This window comes from Cannabis sativa, unplaced genomic scaffold (genome assembly GCF_029168945.1).
Source record: "Cannabis sativa cultivar Pink pepper isolate KNU-18-1 unplaced genomic scaffold, ASM2916894v1 Contig2, whole genome shotgun sequence".
NCBI lineage: Eukaryota > Viridiplantae > Streptophyta > Magnoliopsida > Rosales > Cannabaceae > Cannabis > Cannabis sativa.
The window spans coordinates 1,228,227-1,252,543 of record NW_026870038.1 but is presented as its reverse complement, the minus strand read 5'-3'; the positions used below and the strand labels follow the sequence as shown (position 1 = coordinate 1,252,543).

Here is a 24,317-nt window from a genome sequence, read left to right as displayed (position 1 = left end):
GGAATTCAGATTGAGACTAAGTTGAAATTGAGAGATGATGGTGTGGTTTTGTTTGGTGAAAATTGGTCCCAATTGGTTGATCTTCGTGGCCTTAAAGGTGGAGATGTTATTGTTTTCTATGTTGATCTTTGTCGACGTGTCATCATCACAACCGTTTATCGTTCCCATCAAGAACTTGATTTCTTTATTCCATCTCAACCTCATAATCTTGGTGATCATACTTAGATAATTATATTATGTCGTTCTTTTCTTTCATTTGTACTTTGTTTTTGAAGATTCAATAGTCATTTTGATGTGTTTAGACCTTCGTTTTATATAATTATTGTCGTTTTACATTATATTACATGCTTTAATTATGATGATGAGTGAGTGAAAGTAGAGTTCATTTAAAATTACTATTATTGTTATACTTAAAATGTTAAATTAGAAGATTTGGTTAGTTATTGGGTCTCTATTAAAATGGATATAGTTAACAATTACATATATAGATATAGGTAAAACAATAATTAACAATGATAATCGAGAAATAATACTTGAAAGTTCAAGTAATTGTTGTGAAAGGTTACTGCAACGTGTCTAATACCAACGAAAATGCTAATTATTTTTATTGATTTTTAAAATTTAGGTATAATAACTATTACATAAAATTATTAACCATCTATAGTGTCTGAAAAGTATATTTTTCGGTGTCACATCGTAAGAAATAGTTTTGCATTCGAAAATGAATATTTAGTTTTTATTTCTATTTTTTTTTTTTCATTATCTATGTGAATTTTTACAATATTAAAAAAAATGAACAAGTGTGGTAAATTAAAATACATAAACTTGTTATTAACAAGAGATTGTAAAAATAAAAAATGAAAATAGTTTTACAAAATGAAGAAGCAGAGGATTTGATTCAATTCAAAGCATTAGGAAAATTCAGATTGAGACTAAGCTGAGATTGAGAGGTGATGGCCTAGAAGTTGGAGATGTTATTGTCTTCTGTGTTGATCTTTTTCGACGTGTCATCATCACAACCGTTTATTGTGCTGATCAAGATCAAGATTAAGAGAATGCTACTAATTAATTTTAATTATTATGTCGTTAATGTAACTGTTGTCGTTTTGCCTGGTTTTATTGTTATTTCAGAATTTAGAGTTTATTTATATCTATTTGACACAAAAATCTATAGTGGTTCAAGTACATATTCACCTTAAAAATGATTATGAATTTACCTTTCGTAAAGTCATAAGTCATAATAGAGAATTAGATATTGTTACAAATTGGTCGATAAATTATAATGATTATACTTAATTATTGAGAGAAATCAACCATTGTACTTAATTAATTACTAAAGGCAATTAGCCTGTTGCATATATTGTCCTCAAATTACTTTAAAAGTAATACTTAAATATGACTCTGATTTGACGAATATAATATCTATGTTATATTTCTTGAACTTACGTTAATACTAGAGCTGACCATTCTTAAGTATAGGCAGGTTAGTTCCGCGCTTAGGGCCCACTCATTTTAAGGGGTTAAATAAAAAAAATACATTTTAAAAAATATACATAGATTTTTTAATAATTTTTAAAAATATTATTTATCTTTATAATAAGGGCCTAAATTTTTATTTTGACTCACATGATCACTTAGGCGTTTGGTTGGGAGGAATGAAAATATAGGAATAGGAATAAGAATGAGAATAGGAATAGAAATGGAATGGAATAAAATTTAAAATGCATAAAAAAATTTGATAAAAAAATCATTATTTTTTTTTCTTGTTACATTGGAATGGTCATTCCTTTCTTTTTAAAATGGAATAGCCATTTCACCAAAATGGTAGAAAGAGCATTCCATTGGAATGCCATTCCAATACTTTAAAATACAACCAAACAAAGGAATGGAATGAAAATTGTTTCTTTTCCATTCCATTCCATTTTATTATCTCCAACCAAACGCCACCTAATGTGAGGTACTTACGGAAGTTTTAAAAATATAAATTAAGTATTATTAATGTAATAAATTAAACTTAAATATTTATTTGCAACTTAATTTTTTTTTTTATTATTGAAGAGTTAGTATATATATTACGGAATACGATTTTGTCCCGTGATGTACTTTCACGGAATATATTCCGTGGTACATTAGATGGGTCTCGGGTACATTAAATGAGTGTTAAGGTACGTTTCTACTTTTTAACCTTAATTACCCCGAGATCAATCTCAACCGTCAGATCAAATAAGTCTCTCATCTGACGGCTGCCATACATCACGGAATGCATTTCGTGAAAGTACAATCAACGGGACAAAATCATATCCCTATATATTACATCTATAATCAAAAGTTAAAACTAAAATATTAAATTATTCAAAACTTTATTATTCGTTATGACAAATGACAACTCTTGCCATCACGGTTAGCCTAATCAGTAGCTTGGAACATTACATAAAGCATATTTAGCAAATTAATTATCTAAGAAAAAAATATTTGAGGAGGAATTTAAATATCTTAATTAATTTATTTTACCATCTTAATTAATTTGTAATAATTTTATTCAAAAAAAAATTGTAATAATTACTATTCTTTTTTCTACAATTATTAATAATTAGCAAATTAATTGTCTTAAAAAAAAAACAGCAAACCTTTTATTTATTAACAACGATTTAACTATACATATAAAATTTGCTTCTCAAAAAATTAAAGAAAAAGAGAAAAGAAAAAACGACAAGATTGAAATCAAACGACACTATTGAAGAAAAACGACAAAAATGTTTAGGGAGGAATTTGAAAATCTTCTTCCTCATCAACACGATAAACAGTAATGATGATAACATGTCGAGGAAAATCAACACAGAAAACGATCACATCACCTTCTTCGATACTCCGTTCATCGACGAATTTCGACCATTTATCATCCAAATACACTGCTTGATCATCATCATCATCACCGTTCTCGGATCTCAAACTCTTCTTCAGCCTCGTCAGAATCTGTATATGTTCATAAGTCTGATCCCTAACTCGAACCACAAAACTATCTGTATCAATCAATTCAATCTCATCAGGAAGCTCCAATCGATCTCCGCTCAGATCTTCTTCGCTCAATTTCTTAACACACAGAAATTGCCGATTCTCATTTTGATCTCGATCTTGATTTTCATCTTGATATTGAGGCAGGGGAGGAGTGAGAGTACGGTAGTAGTTGTTAGATTGGGGATTTAACCTGATTACAGTAACGTTAATGATGTTAGGAACGTTATGAACGATTCTCAAGAGAAGAACGTCTCCGATTCTGATTCCTCGATCTGCGACGAAAGAGTTCCATTCTGATCCTTCGATCTTGACGGAAGTGATGTCGCCGTTATTGCCGGTTGAGAATACCGGAGTAACGGTGCGGACGCCGATTTCTGAAGCTACGTCGCTGATGTAAACGGTTGATCTTTGAACTGGCGGAAGAGAATCGATTGAAGTTGCGAGTGGATTTGGGAGAAGGATGTTGTTGATTTCCTTGACTAGAGTTCCGAACAGGAGATTTTTGTCTTCTTCCATTTTCTTGAAATTCAATCAACAATGGAGTCTTCGAGAAAATGAAAGAGAAAAGTGAAATAAATGGAGTGTTTTGGTTTATATATGTATGAGATTTATGAGAAATGTTTGTTTGAAGTGGATTTTCTTAACTGATTTTGGCGCCAATTTGTTAGGATTTGGGAATCAAAACAGTTATGTTAGTTATTTTCATTACTCTGCCCTTTTATTCAAAGCCACCTTTTCTTTATTCATTTCTTTATGTATAATATATGCAAAGTTGTGTTCAACAAAATTTACACACTTCTCAACCCGAATACCAAACTAAACTGAATAAACCGACAAAAAATACAAACTGAAATAATACAATGAAAATTCAAACCGCCAATGAATATATTGGGTGGTTTACAAATTATTCTAAACCGCTCAATTAACCCGAATAAATCGAATTAAACCGATTTATATATTTTTATAGAAGTGTATATATTATATCACATAAATTATATTTATTAGTTAAATTATTTTGTATTTAAAGTTTAGATATTTTAGTGTTTAACTTAAAACTTAGATTTTATAGTTAATAATTTTTATTGTATTTGGATATTGAAGTGAAAGTTTAAAATCTCTACCATATTTTATTATTTTTTTTAATTATTTTATTCAATTATTTTATGTTTACTCAATTATATTTATCTTATATTAATGTTCTTAAAATTATTTAAACTATAGTATTTTTTAACTTGAAATATACATAATATATTTTTATTTTTTTAAAAATCTAATTATTTAAATAGTAGAAACTAACAATAATAATTATAAAAGAAAGTGAAGAACGGTTTGGACGGGTTAACCCGACCAAACCGACAAAATCATTGGGCGGGTTGAACTTTCTTTAATTTTTGATTGGGCAGGTTACGATTAAATATTTGCAACTCGATATTTATATTGGGTTGATAAAAATATGCTAACCCCACTAAACCGACCGACGTACACCCCTATGCAATATATCTTAGTTTTTTTTAGAAGAAAAACTATATGTTATTATAAATTATAACAATATTATATTATAAGGAGTAATATTAAGATGATTTGGAAGAGTCTTCAACATCAAAATATAGATTTCAAAATGGTACTAATTACAAAAAAAAAAAAAAAAAAAAAAAAAAGCTGGCGCCAAAATTTAGTAAGTTCAAATTCAAAATTTAAAGAGCATTGCTATTAGGCACTAGTGGTGCCTAGCACCTAGGGCCGGCCCAAGCATTTTAGGGATTTTGTGCGAAATTTTAAAATTGGACTGTTTAGAAATAAAAAATCGTGTATATTAAGACCACAATTCTATTACTAGCCTTTTTTCTTTTAAGATTCGTTCATTAAATTTTCAATTATAAATTTTTTATATATGTATATATAATATGAAGAAAAAGAAATAAAAATGTAGGCATTTTCTTTCAAAAAAAATATTAGGCCTTAAAAAAATGGGAGTCTTGTATAATGGCCCAAGTTGTTTGGGTCGGCCCTGCTAGTACCTTCTTATAGGTGGTACCTCACGATTGATTAGCGATATTTCCTAAAAGCTATTTTCTTAAGTTATATTGGACTCGATATTTTCTTAAGTTTGCCATATTTATTAGGGTAAATAACATTTTAGACCCTGTGTTTTGCAAAAGTTACTGATTTGACCATTTGTTTTGTTAAACGACAAAATAGACTCTGTATTTTCCAAAACTATAAAAATATGACCCTGAGCTCAATTTTTAATAATTTTTTTTAAAATATAAATAACTTGAAGATAATTTCTAATACGAATAGATGCAGAAAATATAATCACTTTTGTCATAACACCTCTAAATCAAATTAATATTAAATTTTATTTTGACAAAAAAAATCAGTTAAGGATACAGGTCTATTTTGTCATTTAACAAAACAAAAAGTTCAATTAATAACTTTTACAAAACACATAGTCTAAAATAGTATTTACTCTATTTATTAGCAATTCTCAAATTTAAATCTAAACTTTATATAAATATAAATCGAAAGAAAAATAACTAACATAACGGTTTTGCTCAAAATTGGCGCCAAAATCATATCATCAAAACATTCAATCTTAATTTTCAAGAACAATGGAGAATAACAATTCATTACTGTTTGGAAATGTAGTGAAGAACATGAACAACTTCATTCTCCCAAATCCAATGGCAAATTCCATTGAATCAATCCCAATCATCATCAGCGACAGATTGTTAGGAGACAACAACATCCGCAGTCTTACCCCGGTTTTCACACCCCTACCGGACCAAGGCGGCCGCGGTTTTCTCAAGATCGAAGGACCCGAATGGAACTCCTTCGTCCGAGATCGCGGAATCAGAGCCGGTGACGTTCTGCTCATGAAACTTGTTCATCAAATTTCCCCAATCATCAACATGATTATCAATGTCACAGTGATCCGATTAGATCGCCGTAGTAATCGAGCTCTGATTCCTCCTCTGCCTCCTCCTCCTCAAATTGATCAACAGCGATCGTCATCTTCATTTCTGTGTGTGAAGAAATTGGACGAAGCAGAGATCGGTATCGATCGAATCCAGATGCCGAGAGAGATCGGAGAAGGAATAAGGAGTCATGGAGATTTGATCGATTTGAAAGAGGATCGATTCGAGGTTGTTGTGAAAGATCAGACGGTTGAGAATATCGAGATTTTGACGAAGCTGAAATTGAGATCAGAATCAGATGATGATGGTGAGATTTTTTTGGGAGATGATTGGTTGAAGATTGTTGATGATCGTGGTCTTAGAGCTGGAGATTTGATCGTGTTCTGTTTCGATGTTGATCGGAGAATTATTACTATGAATGTTTATCGTTCTCATCAACAACATGATTTCTTTATTTCATTTCAACCTCAAGCTATACTCAACTCTGAACTTGTTTATGTTTAATTACTTAATTAATTAAATCTTCATCATAATTAATTAAGTTTAGGATTAATTCTTTAGTGAAAATTTAGGATTTGCATGAAATGTACATATTATTTTGGGATTATTTCACAAAAACATAAAAACAACAACAAAAAAAAAAATTACAAAAATGCGGTTTCACGGAATTTTAAATATTTTTACGATTTTTTTTATTTTATTTACTAAAAATAAGTTTTTTTATGTTGTAATCTTATTAATTTGTTGTTGATTTTTTGTTGTTATTTTCATGTTACTTTTATGTAGTATTTTTGTTGATTTTATGTTGTTTTCGTATTATTTTTTGGAAAACCGTAAAAATGTAAAAAATCATTATTTAAATGTAAAAATGTAATTAATTTATAGAAAATAGTGCCTTATGAAATTATTCATATTATTTATTGTGTTTTAATTTACATCATTAAATCTTTAGAATCATATAATATTTCTTGTGATAAACTAGGTTTCAAGCTTTGAGTTTGATCTTAAAGGTTTTGTCTAAACAACATGTCGTAGCTTTGAGTATGATCTTAAGGTTTGTCTAAACGACTAGTCGTGGTTAGATTAACTAGCTTGTAGATTGGCAAAATGAAAACATATTATTAATTTGATTAATTTGTTGCAATATATATATTACCAAATCTTAAGAATCATATGTTATTTTTCAATATATATATTTATATATATATTAAAGTCTTTACAAGCAAAATAGGAATATAGGTGTTACCTAGCTATGAATAGAAAAAACGACTTGTCGTTAGATCAACTATAGCTTGTACATGATACAAATTACAATATTGGCAGAATATTATGTTACTCTTAATTATTATGTCGTTTTTTGGGATTAATTAGTAGTAATGAATTAATGACCTATTTCTAAATGTTATTCAAATATTTTTTTTATACAAAACAGTAACACCCCTGAATTTTGAAAAATACAGTTCGTGTATTATATTAAAAATTAAAATTAAAAAAAAAAAAATAGACAAAGAAGTAAAAGAATGGTTGTTTGTGTTGGATTAAAATCCTGTTGTGGGCACATATGTATAATGTATATTCTATTATAAAGTGTGATACAAAATTAAGTGACCAATTATATTATGGGTATCAAAAGGATATTAAATTGTCTTAAAAATAATGTGTAGATAACATAAGTTAATTTACAATTTGTTGAGGGGCCAAATTATAAATACCCAAAACTCATTCTAAGATGAGTCTAGTGGTCCCCAAGAAACCCTAGAATTTCTGTATTCTCTCCTTCTCCATCAGAGAAAATACCTAAGAAAATAGTATTCTTAGAAGATCAAAACCTTCTCTGCAATCTCCAACAATGGCTTCAGGTTAGTGTTTCCGCTCATCTTTTATCATCTTCTTCTTTAATTTAATAAAGGTTTTATATATTTATGATTTAGGATTTTCTATATTAAAGCAATTTTAGGAATATGTTTAGATCTGTGATTTATATATTTCTTGAGTGTTTTATAAACCCTAACAGTTTGACCATATGGTGTACTGGTAAAGATACTTTTATGAGTATTCTTTTAGCCACATCCCGGTTTATTCATTTTTTAAGATACTATCTTGTTGTAACGGTGTAATCTTTTAATATTATAATGTAAATATTGATTACTATTTATATTGTACCAACAATTTGACTAAAAATGATTTATGGATACTATGTACAAAATGAAATTCAATTTGTTTTTTAGGAAATGTCTCAATTATCTACAAGTGTCGTGTGATTTATCAAATTTAGACACATATCTTGAAGAAGAAAAAGAAAATCAATGAGGTTATATTCACTAATGTTGTACCCCGCTCTTCCACTTTTCGGGCAGCCACACATTAATATGATATTTCTGTTTTTAGTTTAACCCTTCACGGTTTTGTTTTTGGCACATTTTCAGAAGACCAGAGTACGTGAAACACTTATATTTAGGCAGCTCTTATCTATTATCTATTCTTCCGATGTGGGACTTAAATTGATACCCAACAACTAATTCATATCATGTTCTCAATATTTCATGAGAAATAGTCTGGTTATTACTTTTCTTATACTTAAATTGATGAAATAGAAAGAGTTGAAAAATTGGCCGAATTGCTTGTAAGTATAATATAAAAATATCTTCATTATATAAGAAAAGAATATAAATAAATAAATATCTTCATGAAAGAGACTAAAAAAGGCAACTTGAGAAAGCTTCCAAAACTAGATATTATGGTATGGCAAAGATGGCACGTACGTAGGGTATATAGGGTGACCCTCCAAATAATTTTTTTCAATTATTATATTTTACTAAAATATTATGAATTAATATTGATCACTACTTGCTTCAATAATTAATAAATAAATAAATAAAGTATGAATAACTATTTGTGCCATTTTTTTATGATTTTGATTTTAGTAAGTTTGTTTTTTAATCATTTCATATACTATTATTTTTAACTTTTTTTCTATTTTGACGATTTAAGTTACTCATTAATGTATGAGTTGTAATGTAAATTTGGGTTGCGATTAAAATTACTCCATGTACTTTTGTATAAATACAAAAAATTGCTTTTAAATATACAAATAAAAAAAAAATTGAAAAAATTTAGTGAAAAAAAAGACTTTTAGCAAAATAAGTTTGAAATAATCAAATAATTTCTAAAAACTTTGTTTTTAATTTCATAATTTCTAGAAATTTTGAGATTTCTTCATTATTTGACAAATGAGTACATTTGCTATTTTGTCAAACTCAAAATTGTATTCCCATAAAAGAAAACCTAATTATAGACGATGACCTCAACCACATAATAAGAAAATATATATATTAATAATTAATAAACAAAGATAAAAATCAGGGTAAGTTAATATTATTATAAATGAGTGATAAAAAACTTATTATTCAGATTATTTTGCCAAACAGTATTTTTTCTAAAATAAAATAATAATGTGGTAGTGGTAATACACTATATAAATATTAAATATAAATAAAAATTCATTAGAAAAACTCCTCTATTTTAAAAGCATATACGTCATGCATGGGACTTGATTAAATTACACAAGAATATAGAGAATATTCCTCTATTTTATTCCCATCTTAGAAATTAAACTATATAATTCAATTTACTATTTGTTACTTTTCTCTTGTAATTTACGGTGTAAATACTTATGTTTAAATGTTATTATATTAAATTATATGGCACCTAATAATTAATTATACTAATAACGATATGACAATCACATTTCTCTTTTATTGAAGGATAAATAGTGGCATAAGTACTCAAATTTTTGAGTTTGTAAGCTGCATTAACTCTATTTTAAATTTATTAAGAAAAAAAATTATAAGTAATTGATGCTACATGTTTTCGTCCAGACCAAATGATCTAAAATCTTGATCTTATATAGGCTCTATATTTAATTTAATAATTTTAGGTACTTATGCCGCTATTTACCCTTTAATTAATAATAGGGGATTATTTTACAAATACACAAAAAGAATAAATTTTTTTACAAAAATACGGTTGTACGAAATTTTAAATATTTTTGTGATTTTTATGATTTTATTTACAAAAAATACTGTCTTTTTATGTTGTACTCTTGTTACTTTGTTGTTAATTTTTTGTTATCTATAGTTATTTTTAGTTATTATTTTGATGTTGATTGGATGTTATTTTCCTATTACTTTTAAATAATTTTTTTATTATTTTCGTTTTGTTTTTATAAAAAATCATAATAATTAAACGTAAAAATATAATTTTTTTAAAAAAAAAAATTAATATTTCATGGAATTATAACTAATAATATCGATAGCATATGATTCATTAGTCTATTGAAGTTACCGAACAACAAATTAAACATCGACACGTGTACAAGCACCAAATAGCATTTATACAAAAATAGAAATATAATTTATATTATTATTCTTTTTATTTAATAAGCGAAGCCAATACGTCAGGAAACGAAATTGCATAAAGATGGTCTCTGTGTAGATTCATTGAACCTGGACACCCTTTACTTTTTAGCCCTATAAAAATCCCTCTTAATTCAACCAATAATTAACCACACATAATTTTCACTTAACAAAATTCAAGAAGAAGAAGAAGAAGAAGAACATAACAATGGCGGTGACCAAGCCAACTAATAATGAGTCCTTCGAAGACCAGACTTCGCTCATGAAGAGGAACCAGGAGCTGGAACAAGAGCTGAGCCGGAGCCGCGAGAGAGAGGAGGAGATGAGGAACGAGCTTCTCAAAACTTGGCAGCGGCTTCGGATAGCTGAAGACGCCGAGGAAATGCTCTGTTCTCAGCTCGGCGAGCTCGAAGCTGAAGCCGTCGATCAGGCGCGTGCTGACCACGCGAAGATCGTCTCCCTCGTTAATCAACTCTCACGCGCTCAACAGCTCCTTCAAGCTGCCTCCATTTCGATCTCTCTCTGATGATGATGATCATATGATCTTGACACGTGGAATAATCTGAGCCGTTTGTTTTTAAAGGCCCTCGTTATTCTCTTTATTAGTTTGATTTTTGATTAATGATTTGTATAATTTACAAGAGCTTTTTTCTTCTGTAAATTGTATGTAAAATCTGAATTTTGTAAAATAAGAAACTATATGTCTTTTTTATTTTCTTTTAATTAATTAATGTTTAGTAATGTTATCAGATTATATATATTACAAATTTCAGTAATTAATTAACGAGAAATATTGATTATAATTTATATATAATAATTAATTAATTAAGAGTATTATTATTAGTTGGTTGAATGTGAAGATGAAGAAAATGAATTGTAGCCAAAATCACATTACGTGCAAATTTGATATTTGACCTTGAATTTTGGTCCTTACTTACCAGCCAATTCATGCCATAATGATAGACTTTTATGGATCATTGGTTAAAAATTGAAATGTTATTTTCAGGGTTTTTGAGAAGTTTAGACAAAGTGTACGCATTTTTAGTCCTATATCGACCTAATTGACACTTAACAACTAAAAAAAGATATAATTATAACAAAATAAGGTACTTTTGCTGTTATTTTTTTTATTAAGATCATATGTGTTTAATCGTAAGATAAGATGTTTTTATCGCCACTTTATTTTATTAAGATTATATGTATAACAAATATAAATATTAAAGCATTTCGTCGCAACTATCCTTTAAAATATTGTAAAATATCATCCAAAAAAATTTGAAATTAGAACTTGCAAACATAAACAAATGCATAGATACCCCTATTTTTAGGTTCCTCTAAAAATATAAATAAAAATAAAAATTTGCTCCAAAAAATAATAAAAAATATACAAAATGTAATTTCCATTATTGTTGGACTTTGGCCAATGGAAACTCTTAATTTTTTATTTTGAAATTTGTACATTTGACCCACCATGTTCGTCTGTAAAAACAATAATCAAAATGATACTAAATTTTTAAATTAGATTAAATAAAAATATAACCTTTTCTTAATGTGGACGGCTGAGCTTTGAGTTGTAAATATTAAGAAAGTAATTATTTATTTTAGTCATATTTATTAATTAATAATTCTGTAATCCATATACTTTACCATAAATAGCCATAATATTAAGGCTAATTAGTAAATTTTGTCCCTAAACTTTGACATGTAGTAAATCGTGCCTCTTGAACTTTTTTTGCCGTTAAAAATTCACTCGAACTATTGAGATTGTTAAATTTAAGGACTTTTGTCTAATTTCATTCAATTTTACTGTTTCAGTGATTGTTTATGTACTAAACCATGCTCCCTAGACTTTGATATCTACCAAATCATGCCCCTCAAACTTTGATATGTACTAAATCATGCCCCTTGAACTTTCATCTATGTTAAATTTTTTTTACTAAAATTAAACAAAAGTCCTTAAATTTAACAATCTCAATAGTTCAGGAGGAATTTTTAACGGCCAAAAAAATTCAGGGGGCACGATTTAATACATGTCAAAGTTCAAAGGGAAAAATTACTAATTAGCCTAATATTAAATCTAAAACTTGTACAAATATTTAAATATATATTATATAAAAAGAATATACAATAAAAAGTTTAAACTTTATTATCGTCACATATACAAATTTAAAGTTGTGTATGGTGGGCGAACTAACCTATAAATTTAAGTGTTTAAATTTGTCTATGCTTATGAATTATTTTGTATGGAATGATTTATGATTAAGAAAAATTAAAATTTTATAATATCTTTTATCTTTAAAATAATTTAACTTTTAACTTTTCAAAATAATGGCTACCCAAATCAAAATTTAGTTGATATAGTATGGAGTGATTACTATTTTCTTGGTACTGTAATAAAAACCAGTACAAGCAGCCTAGCAAAGTCAAACTATCGATGTGGTTCACTCAAGATCCACATTATTCAAAACTTGGTGATTCACAAGACAATTTTGGTCAATTCCATACATAGGCGGGCTAAGTCTGTGTCAATGGCCCACATTTTCGGAAGCCCAAAATAAAAAAAAAATAAAAAAATTTATTAAGCTTTTATTTTAATAAAATTTAAGTGTATTATAAACTACAAATATCCATAGGTTAGTTAGCTGAAGTGTTTGGCATAATATTCAAAATCATGGGTTCAAATCCCATATATTTTCAAGACTGGCCTGATTCCATAACAATAAGAAATGTATCAAAGAAAAAATTTACTAACACACTATAGTATAATACAATACAAGCTTATAAATATGATAGCAATATTACTGTTTAAGTTGTGGAAATTAAGAATTATCAATAAGGAACAACTCAATGAATTTAGTACTGCAAATTACAAAAGAAAAACATACTCAAAGTTAGTTTAAATTTCCTCACTATATTATCAAAGCTTTCATCAGCTATTTTCCATTATATATTTATTAGCTGAACTCAAAAGTACACTTTGATCTCTTGAAATCACATATGCAAGAGCTACAATAATTAATTAAAGAATTGAAAAGTGTATAATTTATGTATATATGCAATGTAATGTAATAATGTACCATATCATATTCAGTCTTTGCTAAAGCTCAACTTTGAAAGAACAGCAGCTGCTTGATCACCACCCAACAAGAAATAAGGATGCCTCAATGCAGCAGAAGCCGATAATCGCCCTCTTTTAAGGTATCCTCCTCTTTCGGAGATTAGTTTTGTTGCTAGATCCCAACCTCGACCCGAATCAAGATCAAGAATCGTTAAATCAGGCAATCGACGAGTGTATTCTCTCCATCGGATTAAATCATAGTTGAATGTTTTTAGCTCGGAATTGAAGTTCTTTAAGCCAGCTGATGACCTTAATGTTGGTACTGCCATTTGCATCAGTACAATTCCAGCAGAGTACATATCAAACAGATCAGGACTATTCAGCTGCAAAAGTATGATAAAAAGCATTAACAACTCAGTTTAATTAGAAAAATATGTCTGGTGAACTATTATCGATGTTAAATATTTTCTCTGAACTATTACATAATTAGTAATTTTACCCTCGACAACTATCACATTTATTGTGAATATGATACTCGTCGTATTTTGGAGGGTAAAATTACTAATGATTTCTAAGAAGTCAAACAAAAATTACCAGAAAATACTGTTAGTATTTGGGATAAGGTGAATGAAAATATGGGACTCTCTAATATCCTTTGAAGATGGTAGCTATTTTATTTGCTCACCACAACTCGATTATAAGCTGTTTTTTTATTATTACTATTCTACTTCGATCGGTTTTTATTTGTTTGTTTTTGCTCTTATACCATATTAGAATTTGGAATAAGATGAATGAAGTTCCATCTCAAAACTAATTGGCAATGAGAGGAGTAGCTTATTCATTTTATATATTCTATTATCTTTTCACGCATCAGTAATATGAGACTCTCTCACAAATACCTATTTATGCTTTTAATGGTTACGAAATCACAATACCTGCCAAAGAAAAGGAGAAAGTAAGGCTGCAATAGGCTCAGGAGGAGGACTCGGTGTCTCCTCCGGCATGACATATAACTCAGGAGGACAATAATCAGGATCAAGCAGGCCGCGATTAGGGACATAGTTTTTGCCTATTCTAAGATCTGTTGCAGCGCCGAAATCTATGAGCTTAATCTGTCCTCGTTTCGTTACCACTAAGTTAGCTGGCTTTACATCGCGATGAACAATGCCGGTGTCATGGATTTTCTTTAAGGAAGTAATAATTTGACGCATAATTTGCTTGATTATCAATGCACTGCGTTTTACTGAGTCCACTCCTTGCAAAACTTGTCCAAACATGACAGATTCTAAGTTGAATGGAAAGTTTCTCTCCCTCATGTAATCCAACAGACTTTGATCACCCTGTTTGGTAAATGGTAAATATATTATCATTTAGCCTATGAGTAAAAAAAAAGAAAGGAAAATTGTGTACCATGGAAGAATGTACCTCAAATTTCCAAACAAGCCATTTCCCACCTTTTGTGAACTGAGAATTGGTTTTGTCAGAAACAAAACTGCCAAGAAATTCAGCACATGTTTCAGGTGCTGCTCTTGAGAGTCTATAGTTAAACCATTCTTCAAAATCAGCACACTCATCAGCCCCTTTCACTCCAACTTTTACCTGCAAATTCTCACTAATAAGAAATAACACAAAACAATTCACAATTCCTATTTGGATATGTAGTTAAAATAAACAATAAATAAACTCCAAAAATCCCAACACTACCCAGTAGCAAGAAATTTCAACTAGACTGAGAAATCAGGGAAAAAATTGTTTTGATGGATTGTAATAAACCCGAAATAGGAATTAAGGTTGCGTTCGGTTTGAAGTAATGAATGAAAAATAATCAATTTTTATTTCAGATTGCATTTTAAAGTATTGAAATATCACTTTCTACTATGACTATTCGGAAAGACTATTCCATTTCAATGCAAGATAAAATAAAGAATAAATTTTTGTCAAACTTTTTTCTTTTTATTCATTTTAAATTTTATTCTAATGTTATCATTTCTCTCCAACCAAAACTAAACATTGGTTGAAATGCAAACAAATACTAAATAAACTCTAAAAGTTCCAATACAACAGTTGCAAGAAATTTCAGTAATTGGACATAACTATTAAAAATTTCAACTTTAAAAGTCCATTGAGAAATCAAGGTCATAATTATTTGAAATCAAGTATATAGAAATATAGATTAGTTACACCTCATATCCAACACATTTTGTATTTTTACCACCCTAATAATTACGCTACATAGTAAATATACAGTTACTTCCAAACAAACGAACAACAACACACAATATCCATAAAATGCAAGAAATTTGAATAAAATGAATTGATTAAGATTAAGTATAGAGAAATATAGAACTAGTTACCATTTTAAGAATGACTTTTTCCTTGAACCTACTATCCAACCTGTTTGTTTTAGCTTTACCCCTCTTTTGTTCAAGAGTAACATTTTTAGGTACAACAGCACCAGCATAAACAACCCCAAAAGACCCTTCACCCAATTTCTCACCCACAACAAAATCAGTCCTCTTCAAATTTCTTCTCCCAATCAAACTATTGAAACCCAATTGAAGAGGAGCAAGAAGGTAAGAATCAATGGCACCCAAAAGCACACCAGGCCTTGCAGTCAAGTAAATCCAAATGATTCCAGCAAAAACAACAAAACCCCATTTTTGAGTTTCTGACAAATCCTTTGTAATCCTCTCTAATTCCAAGTAATAGTAAGTTTGGTCCAAATCCAAATGGAGAACCTCTTCCAATTGTTGAGGGATATCTCCAACTCCAAATAATGCATTGCATTTGCACCTTAAGGTTAAGTTGTTGTTATAATTATTATTCTTGATGAAAGTGAGATGGTTTGTTGTAGTGTTTGGGAAGAAGCAAAAGTTGTTGGTGTTATTATGTTTGAGTGTGGTTGAGGTTGGAGATGGTAAGCTCATGGTCATGGCCATGGATGATGGTTGGTTAGGTTGGGGTTGAGCATGGCAAAGTTTTGTGCACAAATAACAATTTGATAGTATAGAATAGATAAGGTAACTTAACGTAAAGAGTGGACCACGTTCATTCTACTTTTATCCAACAAAAATATATATATATATTGGGAAATTCTAAAATTTCAATATTCAAAATTAGGGGTGTTCGCGGTGCGGGTGGTGCGGTTTCTAACCATTTTTTCAAACCAACCCTCACATGCGGTTTTTCCAATTTTCCAAACCGCACCCGCACCGCGATGCTAAAAAACCGCAAAAACCGCACCGCAAAAAAGGATGCGGTGCGGTGCGGTTTTTGCGGTTTATGCGGTTTGAACTATCAAATTTTTTTAAAAAAAATTATAATAAAATAATTAAACTATCATTAATATAATTATTCCAAAACACTCAAGAAAATACAACAAACTTGAGATTAATAAAAGTTATAACAATAATAATAAGTCAATAATCTTTTTAAAGTTTCAACAACAATATAAATGTACAACTAACATACTTTCAACAATAGATTAAAAATAAAACAAACACAAACTTACAACTCCAAATTTCAATACACATGTATGAGCTTGGGTTTGTTGCTAAGAAAAGAGGGTTTGTGAAGAGTTATGGATTTTGCCCTAAGATTTATGGGCTTGGGTTGAGCTCATATGTATGGGCTTAATTAAACTAATATAAAAATTGAAATTTTAAAACATGCGGTGCGGTGCGGTTTGAATCGCGGTTTAATAATTCAAAACCGCAAACCGCACCGCACCGCGCGGTTTGAGAAAAATTCAAACCGCAACCGCACCGCGAAGAATTTCAAACCGCATTTTTTTTGCGGTGCGGGCGGTTTGAGCGGTTTTATGTACACCCCTATTCAAAATAGTTATAATTTTGATTTTTTTTTTTTTTTTTGTAATATGAAAGTGTGTAATGTAATAATAACAAGTGTAAAAAGTTCAAAGTGTAAAAATAAAAAATAAAAATGATGTGTTAAAGTATTTTTTTGTAATTTTTTTAAATTTTTAATCTATTATGTAAATTTTTTTATATTTTAATTATGTAAGATGTCTTATAATTTTTTCTATAAAAATAAAAAATAATTTACAATAAAATTTAATTAATTACGTACCAAGCAATGTAAGAAAAAACAATCACTTATTTAATAAAATATTTAAATTTTATCAACCCTAGTGTAAAATTCTCTAAAATTTAAACCTTAGCCTTAAATAAGTATAACTTACTAAAAAGTTCTTATTAGCAACGGTTCTTTATTGAAGACTGTCTTAAAATATATTTATTTATTTATTTTGAGCACAATGTCGTATAATTTATTTCGAAAACTAAACATAAGAAGAAAATTGAAATATAATTTTACCACATGAATTTTGACATATATCAAATCATATTTTTAAAATTTTTCAAGTTGTTAAAAATTTTACTGAAATGTTGAAATTATTAGATTTAAGAACTTCTGTCCAATTTCATTTAATTTTACAAATGTGACGATTGTCCATATATTAAATCATGTCCTTAATTTGATATCTACTAAATCATACTCGTAAGGGTTCGTTTGGTACGCCGTATTACATCGTATTGTATTGTATAGTATTATATTAAATTGTATTTTATGAAATATTTTTATGTAAAATTATATGTGGTATTGAATTGTATGAGCTTCATCTATATAATATTTTAGTATAAATTAAAATTTAATATAGTATTATATAAAAATATGATATATAATCACATTCAATATAATACAATACAATACGGCTCAATACAAGGCATTAAATAAGCTTGTGCTTCTTAAATTTTTAATAATCTTTAAATCTAATAAAAATACTTAAATTCAATAATTTCAACAATTAAAAAAATTAACAAATGTGAAAATTCAAGAGGAAATTAGTCTATAATTTATTTCCATTATTTTTTTATTTTTATTTTTTTCATTTATATTTAATAACATAAGAAGCAAATACGTCAGGAAACGAAATTGCAAAAAAATCGTGTGCAGCTAGATTCATTGAACCTGGACACCCTTACTTTTTTGGCCCTATAAAAACCTACCTTATTCATTACCACAACTCACACAATAAACCATACATAATTTTCAGTTTAACAAAATTCAAGAAGAAGAAGAAGAAGACAACAATGGCGGTGACCAAGCCAACTGATAAGTCCTCCTTCGAAGACCAGATTTCCACTACGCTTAAGAAGAGGAACGAGGAACTGGAACAAGAGCTGAGACAGAGCCGCGAGAGAGAGGAGGAGATGAGGAACGAGCTACTCAAAGCTTGGCAGCGACTCCGGATCGCCGAAGAAGCAGAGGAGAGACTCTGTTCTCAGCTCGGGGAGCTCGAAGCTGAGGCTGTTGATCAGGCGCGTGCTGACCACGTGAAGATCGTCTCCCTCCTTAATCAACTCTCACGCGCTCAACAGCTCCTTCAAGCTGCCTCTATTTCGATCTCTCTCTGATCTTGAATTGAAACGTGGAATAATCTGAGCCGTTCGTTTTCGAAGACCCTCTCTCGTTATTCGCCTTAGTTTGATTTTTGATTATAATTTACTTCTTCTTCTGTAAATTGTATATGTAAAATCTGAATTTTGTAAAAGAAACGATTTGACTTTTAAAGGGTAAATACCATTTTGGACCCTTGCAAAAGTTACCAATTGGATCCTGTGTTTTGTTAAATGACAAAATGGACCCTGTATTTTTTAAAATAGTACAAATAGGACCCTGAATTGATTTTTTGTCAAAATAAAGTTTAATTATAATCCGATCTAAAAGTGCTATGACAAAACTGTTTACATTTTTTTGTATCTGTTCATATTAAGCATTGTCTTCAAGTTGGTTGTATTAAGAAAAAAAGTTCAGGGTCCTATTTTTACTATTTTAGAAAATACAGGGTCCATTTTGTCATTTAACAAAACACAGGGTCCAATCTGTAACTTTTGCAAAACACAAGGTCCAAAATGGTATTTACCCACTTTTAAATAATAATACTTATAATTAATGTCATATTATCTTTTTTAATTCATTTACAAATTATTTTTTAATTTAAAAAGTAAAAATATTCTTTATTAAAAAAAAAAAAAGTGAAATATTATTAACCAAAAACATGATCCTTTTTAAAAATAGTAAAAAAAATTACTTACAACAAATTTTTAAACAACTTTTTTAATTAATATTACCGTACTAAAATTTAACTTAAATAAAATTAAAAATAAATTGCAAGACACTTTTGTAACAAAATTTTTAAAAATGAAAACTCTACTTTTATTTTATAATTAAAAAATTAAAAAACAAAAATGGTATCACCACCTAATTAACGAAAAATAATTATATTTAATAATTAATTAATTGTTTTTTTTTTTAATAATTATAACCAAAATCCAGACCAATTCAATTAGATTAAATGGGTCGTTTTGAACTTAAGGACAGGAAATTACGACTTTGACCTTGAATTAATCCATTCAATAGTTTGCGTTAAATGTTGTTCAAAAGATATGATAATAGACTTTTATGGATCATTGGTTGAAAACTGAAAAATTATTTTATGAGTAAATTATTTTGAATTGGTGCAGTGCTATATGTTCTATAATATATTAAAATATAAAATAAATAAAATTTATTTCTAGAATTATGATTATTATACTTTTGTAGTATCTGTTGCGAAATTTCTTCTAATTATAAAAATTATTATTTTGTAGTTGGGTTCTGGTCATTTATTTAAATAATTTATTGATATAACACTAATATAACATTAATTTAGCACAGTTTGAAATTCCAGACGAAAAATAAATACATAAATAATAGTCTAATTATGAGAGTATGTGTGCATTTTTAGAGCTATTATTCATATGTTTAATGCCAATAAAATAGATTTTAGATAATTTAGAGTTATTAAATAAGTCATTTTAGTGCAATTATACTTGTAACGCATAGTCATATAATCAAATTATTTTAAAAATAAGCAGCATGTAATTGGAGGGGAATATTTGTAACGATTTGCATAGTTCAGGGTAAATTTTGCAACAGGAAAAATTTTTAAAAAAAAAACTCTACAAAGATTATAGTTCAAGATAGTGACTGACCCAAAATTAAAGTTGAGGGAGCATACTTTTTGTTTGTGTGTGTGAGGGGGTAAAAATAAACTAAATATTAAAAATAAACATATTTTTGTTAGGATTTGAACACTTCATCTCTATAATATGTCCAAGATAACTTAACTATCATGCCAAAGTTAATATTATATTTTTATCCCAATTTTTTTTCAGGAGCGACTGCTCCCTCTCGCCTCACCTCTATGTGGGTCATGGTTCAGGCAGGGTCGACTCTAGGCATAGGCAGGCTAAGCCTGTGCCTCGGGCCCACACTTTTCGGAGGCTCAAAATAAAAAATAAAAAATTTCATTACATTTTTATTTAAGTAAAATTAAGTATATTGTAAACAACAAATAGTTATAACTTAGTTAGTTGAAGTGTATGACATATTACATAATATCCAAGTTTCAAATTCATAATACTTTTTTTTAATATTTTTTTTATATATATTTGAGGGTCTTAAATTCTAATTCGTTTTAGGCCTATATATTCTCAGGACCAATTTCAAGGCAAAAATCATATTTATTCTAAAATATATTGTTTTAAAAAATAGCAATTCCATTATTGTTAGACTTTGGCCAATGGAAATTAATGGTAATTTGAAATGTTTGTACATTTGGCCCACGATGTTCAGCTATAATAATATAATCAAAATCTATCCAATGATATTAAATGTTTAGATTTGATTAAACAAAGTTACAAAGGTTTAATCATTTTTTTAAGTTGGACAGCTTCCAACTTTGAGTATGTAAATATCAAGAAAGTAATAAATTATTGGAGTTTGGCCATATTAATTAAAAATTGTTGTAAATTTGCTTTTAATATTGGAAAATTTACACTCCAGTACTTTAATTGCATTCTTTTTACAAAAATATGGTGCTGTCATTTATATATGTTAATGTACCGTTTTTTATACCGTTTTTAATTTAATTCATTTTTTTTTTTTTTTTAAATAACTGGATGGGACGTGTGATGTGTGATGACGTCATCACATCACGTCCTGCACGTCTTCCATGTTGCAGTGTGCAACTGTTCACGCGCCACTTTTTTTGCATGTGTAATTCAAATTATGGACGGTTTTAGAGGATTGTAATCATTTTTTTTTTATTTTTATATTCTATTTTACCATTTTTATGGTTTTTTAAGTGTTTGTATAAAAGGAAAGTAAGTTTGTTTTTATAAATATTCATCTTGAGCTTTTCTTTTCTCTGTTTTCGTTTTATACAGAGTATAGGGGTTAGGGTTTCTTCTTCTTGGGGTGGTTTATTTTTGTATTAGCAAGAGAGTTTGAGTGCATCATTTTCGTTTATTGCCTTGTTATTATCATCTGTAAACCTAAAAAATGGTTAAAACTCGTTCCTCAATTTCTCCTTCGCATTCTGTAAAGGTAGCTGCTGATAAGAAGAAAATGGAAAATGTCTCCGATGATGGAGATCGTGATGATTCTGATCGTTCTGGTGGTTCTGGTGGATCATCGGATGGTAGCCGTGGCTCGGCATTGCAAAAGAGAAAAAGAGTTGTTGATAAAGTGAAGAAAGAAGATGTTCGAAATGTGAAAAAGATGAAGCAAGTTGCTGAAGATTTGCCTGAGGATTATGATAGTGAAGACTTGGAGGTTGAAGTTCGTAATGATTTGAAGGTATTTTTATGATTTTTAATTTTTTATTTGGTTGTATTGGGTTTACGATTTTTAGGGGTTTAATTTATTTTTAGATTTTATAGTTTATTGTTTTATTTTTTTAAATGTTTTTGATGTTTGTTTGTAATATTTTTTTTGGTTTATATTGTAGTCGGTTTTTATTTGTGGGTTTTTGGGTGTTGTTTTTATTTTGTTATTTTTCATGATGTTTGTAATATATTTTGTTGATTTTAGGTTTGATTATTTGTTTTTAGGTTACTGTTTATGTGTTTTTTTGGTTTATTTGTTAATTTGTTTCGATTTTGTTTATTTAGGTTATGTTTAAGTTTATTTTGTTTTAGTTTGTTTATTTTGTTTATTTTTGGGTTTTAGATTTTTGATGGGTATTTTTCTTGTTTACTATTGAAAGTTTTGGCTTACAAATATATTTTCTGTTTTTGTTTATTATAGGGTTTGATTATTTATTTTTAGGTTATTGTTATTGATTTTTTAGTTTATTTGTTAATTTTTTTTCGATTTTGTTTATTTAGGTTTATGTTTAAGCTTACTGGTTTATTTTTGTATGTTTATGGTTTATTATAGTTTTTAGGTATTGATGTGTATTTTTTTTTTTGTTTACAGTGGAAAGTATTGGTTTACAAATTTAAATGATTATTGTATCTGTGAAGTTGTTTATTTATGCTTATTTTTAGTTTAATGTGTGGATTTCTTTGTATATCATTTTTTTTACAGGAATGGGATTTATATTTCAAGCCTGGTGAAAAGATTCAGGGAAAAGTGATGTTATTCCCTAATCAGGATAACATTGTTGTCAAAAATATTAATTCCAAGTTGACTAAAGATCAACGTAAGTTGTTTCGTGATACTTGTTTTGGTTATTTTTTGGATAGCCATCCTGTTGGTTTTCAGTCTCAATTAGTTCATAATGCCTTACATAGGGAGGTATATCAGAAAAATGAAAAAGAAATGTGGTTTAAGTTTGGTGATGAGAATTTCAGATTCAGTTTAGCTGAGTTTGCTGTTGTTTCTGGTTTACTGTGTGTTGGTGATGCCGATTTGAGTAAGTATACACACAGAGAAAATGCTTTTGTTGATCGATATTTTTGTGATCAGACAGTGACTGTTAGTGCTGTTGAGCATAGGTTTATGTATAGTGATTTCAAGTCAGATGAGTATGCTGTGAAGATGGCTGTTTTGTACCTTGTTACTAATTGTTTGATTAGTAGTGTTTACTCAAAAAAAGTTCCTGTTGAGATTTTGAACATAATTGGGGTTGATGAGTATGGTAGTTTTCCATGGGGTATACCAGTGTTTGAATTAACTTTGCACAATTTAAAGATTGGTACGAGGGGTGTTATGAAGGGAAAAGGTGTTGCTAAGCCTCTTGCTAAGGTTAAAGGGAAACATTTGGAAAAGGGTCCTCGATCTTATAAACTTCCTGGTTTACCTTTTGCATTTTTGGTTTGGTTGTATGAAACCATTCCTTTGTGCTTGAAGGCAAAGTTTTGTTCCTATGATTCTGGTAAACCATATAGGTTTTGTAGATGGAAGAGTATTGGAAATCCTAATTCAAGTGAAGTTGAGAAGAAAGTTCTATCTTCAAATAAGGTATTTTTTATATTTTGTAAATTGTTTATTTGTTGTTTTTATTATATTTTGTAAACTAATTATTTTTTCTTGTTTTGCTAGCTGAAAGGAAAACATATTGTGCCTACTGAAGATGAAATAAAAGGTTTATTGGTGCTTGCGGAATGGAGTTTATTGGCCGAGAAGAGTCAGATGATGACTTTGATGATGTTCCATTCTCAAAGTTTAATGTTGATAGAGTTGGATCTTCTGGTGTACAGAAGGAGTTTACTGGTGGTTTTGATGTCGATGGTGTGATGCGTAAGATGAAGGAGTTTATTTCTAGGCAAAAGAAGACTGATGAGTCTATTGAAGTATTGAATAATGTGTTGGAGGGTAGATTCAAGGAGTTGCAGTTAAGTCTTCGGTCGTATATTGACTCGAAGATCGGTGAAGGCTTGGTTTTTATGGAATTGAAGTTTAATGAGTTGAAGGAAGCTATTGAAAATGCAAAAATTTCTAAAGATGGAAATGATAGTCCTGATGAGAGCGATGGCAAGGTTTGATTATGTTTATTTTATTAGTTTATTAGATGTTTCTTTGTTTTTTCATATGTTATTTTGATTTTGTTGGTTTTTTTTT

The 24,317-nt window shown here is 28.8% G+C and overlaps 4 protein-coding genes across 4 annotated transcripts; 3 read left to right on the top strand and 1 right to left on the bottom strand.

Annotated features, from left to right (window-relative positions):
* Positions 1 to 10,483: 10,483 nt before the first annotated feature.
* LOC133033040 (protein RESPONSE TO LOW SULFUR 4-like) lies at positions 10,484 to 11,071 on the top strand. The gene has a single exon (XM_061107575.1). It carries the CDS (start codon positions 10,557 to 10,559, stop codon positions 10,872 to 10,874), a length of 318 nt encoding a protein of 105 aa, XP_060963558.1. The 5' UTR covers positions 10,484 to 10,556; the 3' UTR covers positions 10,875 to 11,071.
* Positions 11,072 to 13,239: 2,168 nt separating this feature from the next.
* Positions 13,240 to 16,455, bottom strand: LOC115717359 (serine/threonine-protein kinase STN8, chloroplastic). Its single transcript, XM_030646328.2, has 4 exons — positions 15,761 to 16,455; positions 14,832 to 15,005; positions 14,342 to 14,746; positions 13,240 to 13,789 (listed from the first exon to the last, which is right to left on the bottom strand). The coding sequence occupies exons 1-4, from the start codon at positions 16,343 to 16,345 to the stop codon at positions 13,436 to 13,438; spliced, it is 1,518 nt and encodes a 505-aa protein (XP_030502188.2). The 5' UTR covers positions 16,346 to 16,455; the 3' UTR covers positions 13,240 to 13,435.
* Positions 16,456 to 18,353: 1,898 nt separating this feature from the next.
* Positions 18,354 to 18,998, top strand: LOC133033026 (protein RESPONSE TO LOW SULFUR 4-like). Its single transcript, XM_061107556.1, has one exon. It carries the CDS (start codon positions 18,518 to 18,520, stop codon positions 18,839 to 18,841), a length of 324 nt encoding a protein of 107 aa, XP_060963539.1. The 5' UTR covers positions 18,354 to 18,517; the 3' UTR covers positions 18,842 to 18,998.
* A 2,329-nt stretch (positions 18,999 to 21,327) lies between these two features.
* Positions 21,328 to 23,847, top strand: LOC133033050 (uncharacterized). The gene is made up of 2 exons (XM_061107591.1): positions 21,328 to 22,109; positions 22,842 to 23,847. Exons 1-2 carry the CDS (start codon positions 21,813 to 21,815, stop codon positions 23,769 to 23,771), a joined length of 1,227 nt encoding a protein of 408 aa, XP_060963574.1. The 5' UTR covers positions 21,328 to 21,812; the 3' UTR covers positions 23,772 to 23,847.
* The last annotated feature ends 470 nt before the right edge of the window (positions 23,848 to 24,317 follow it).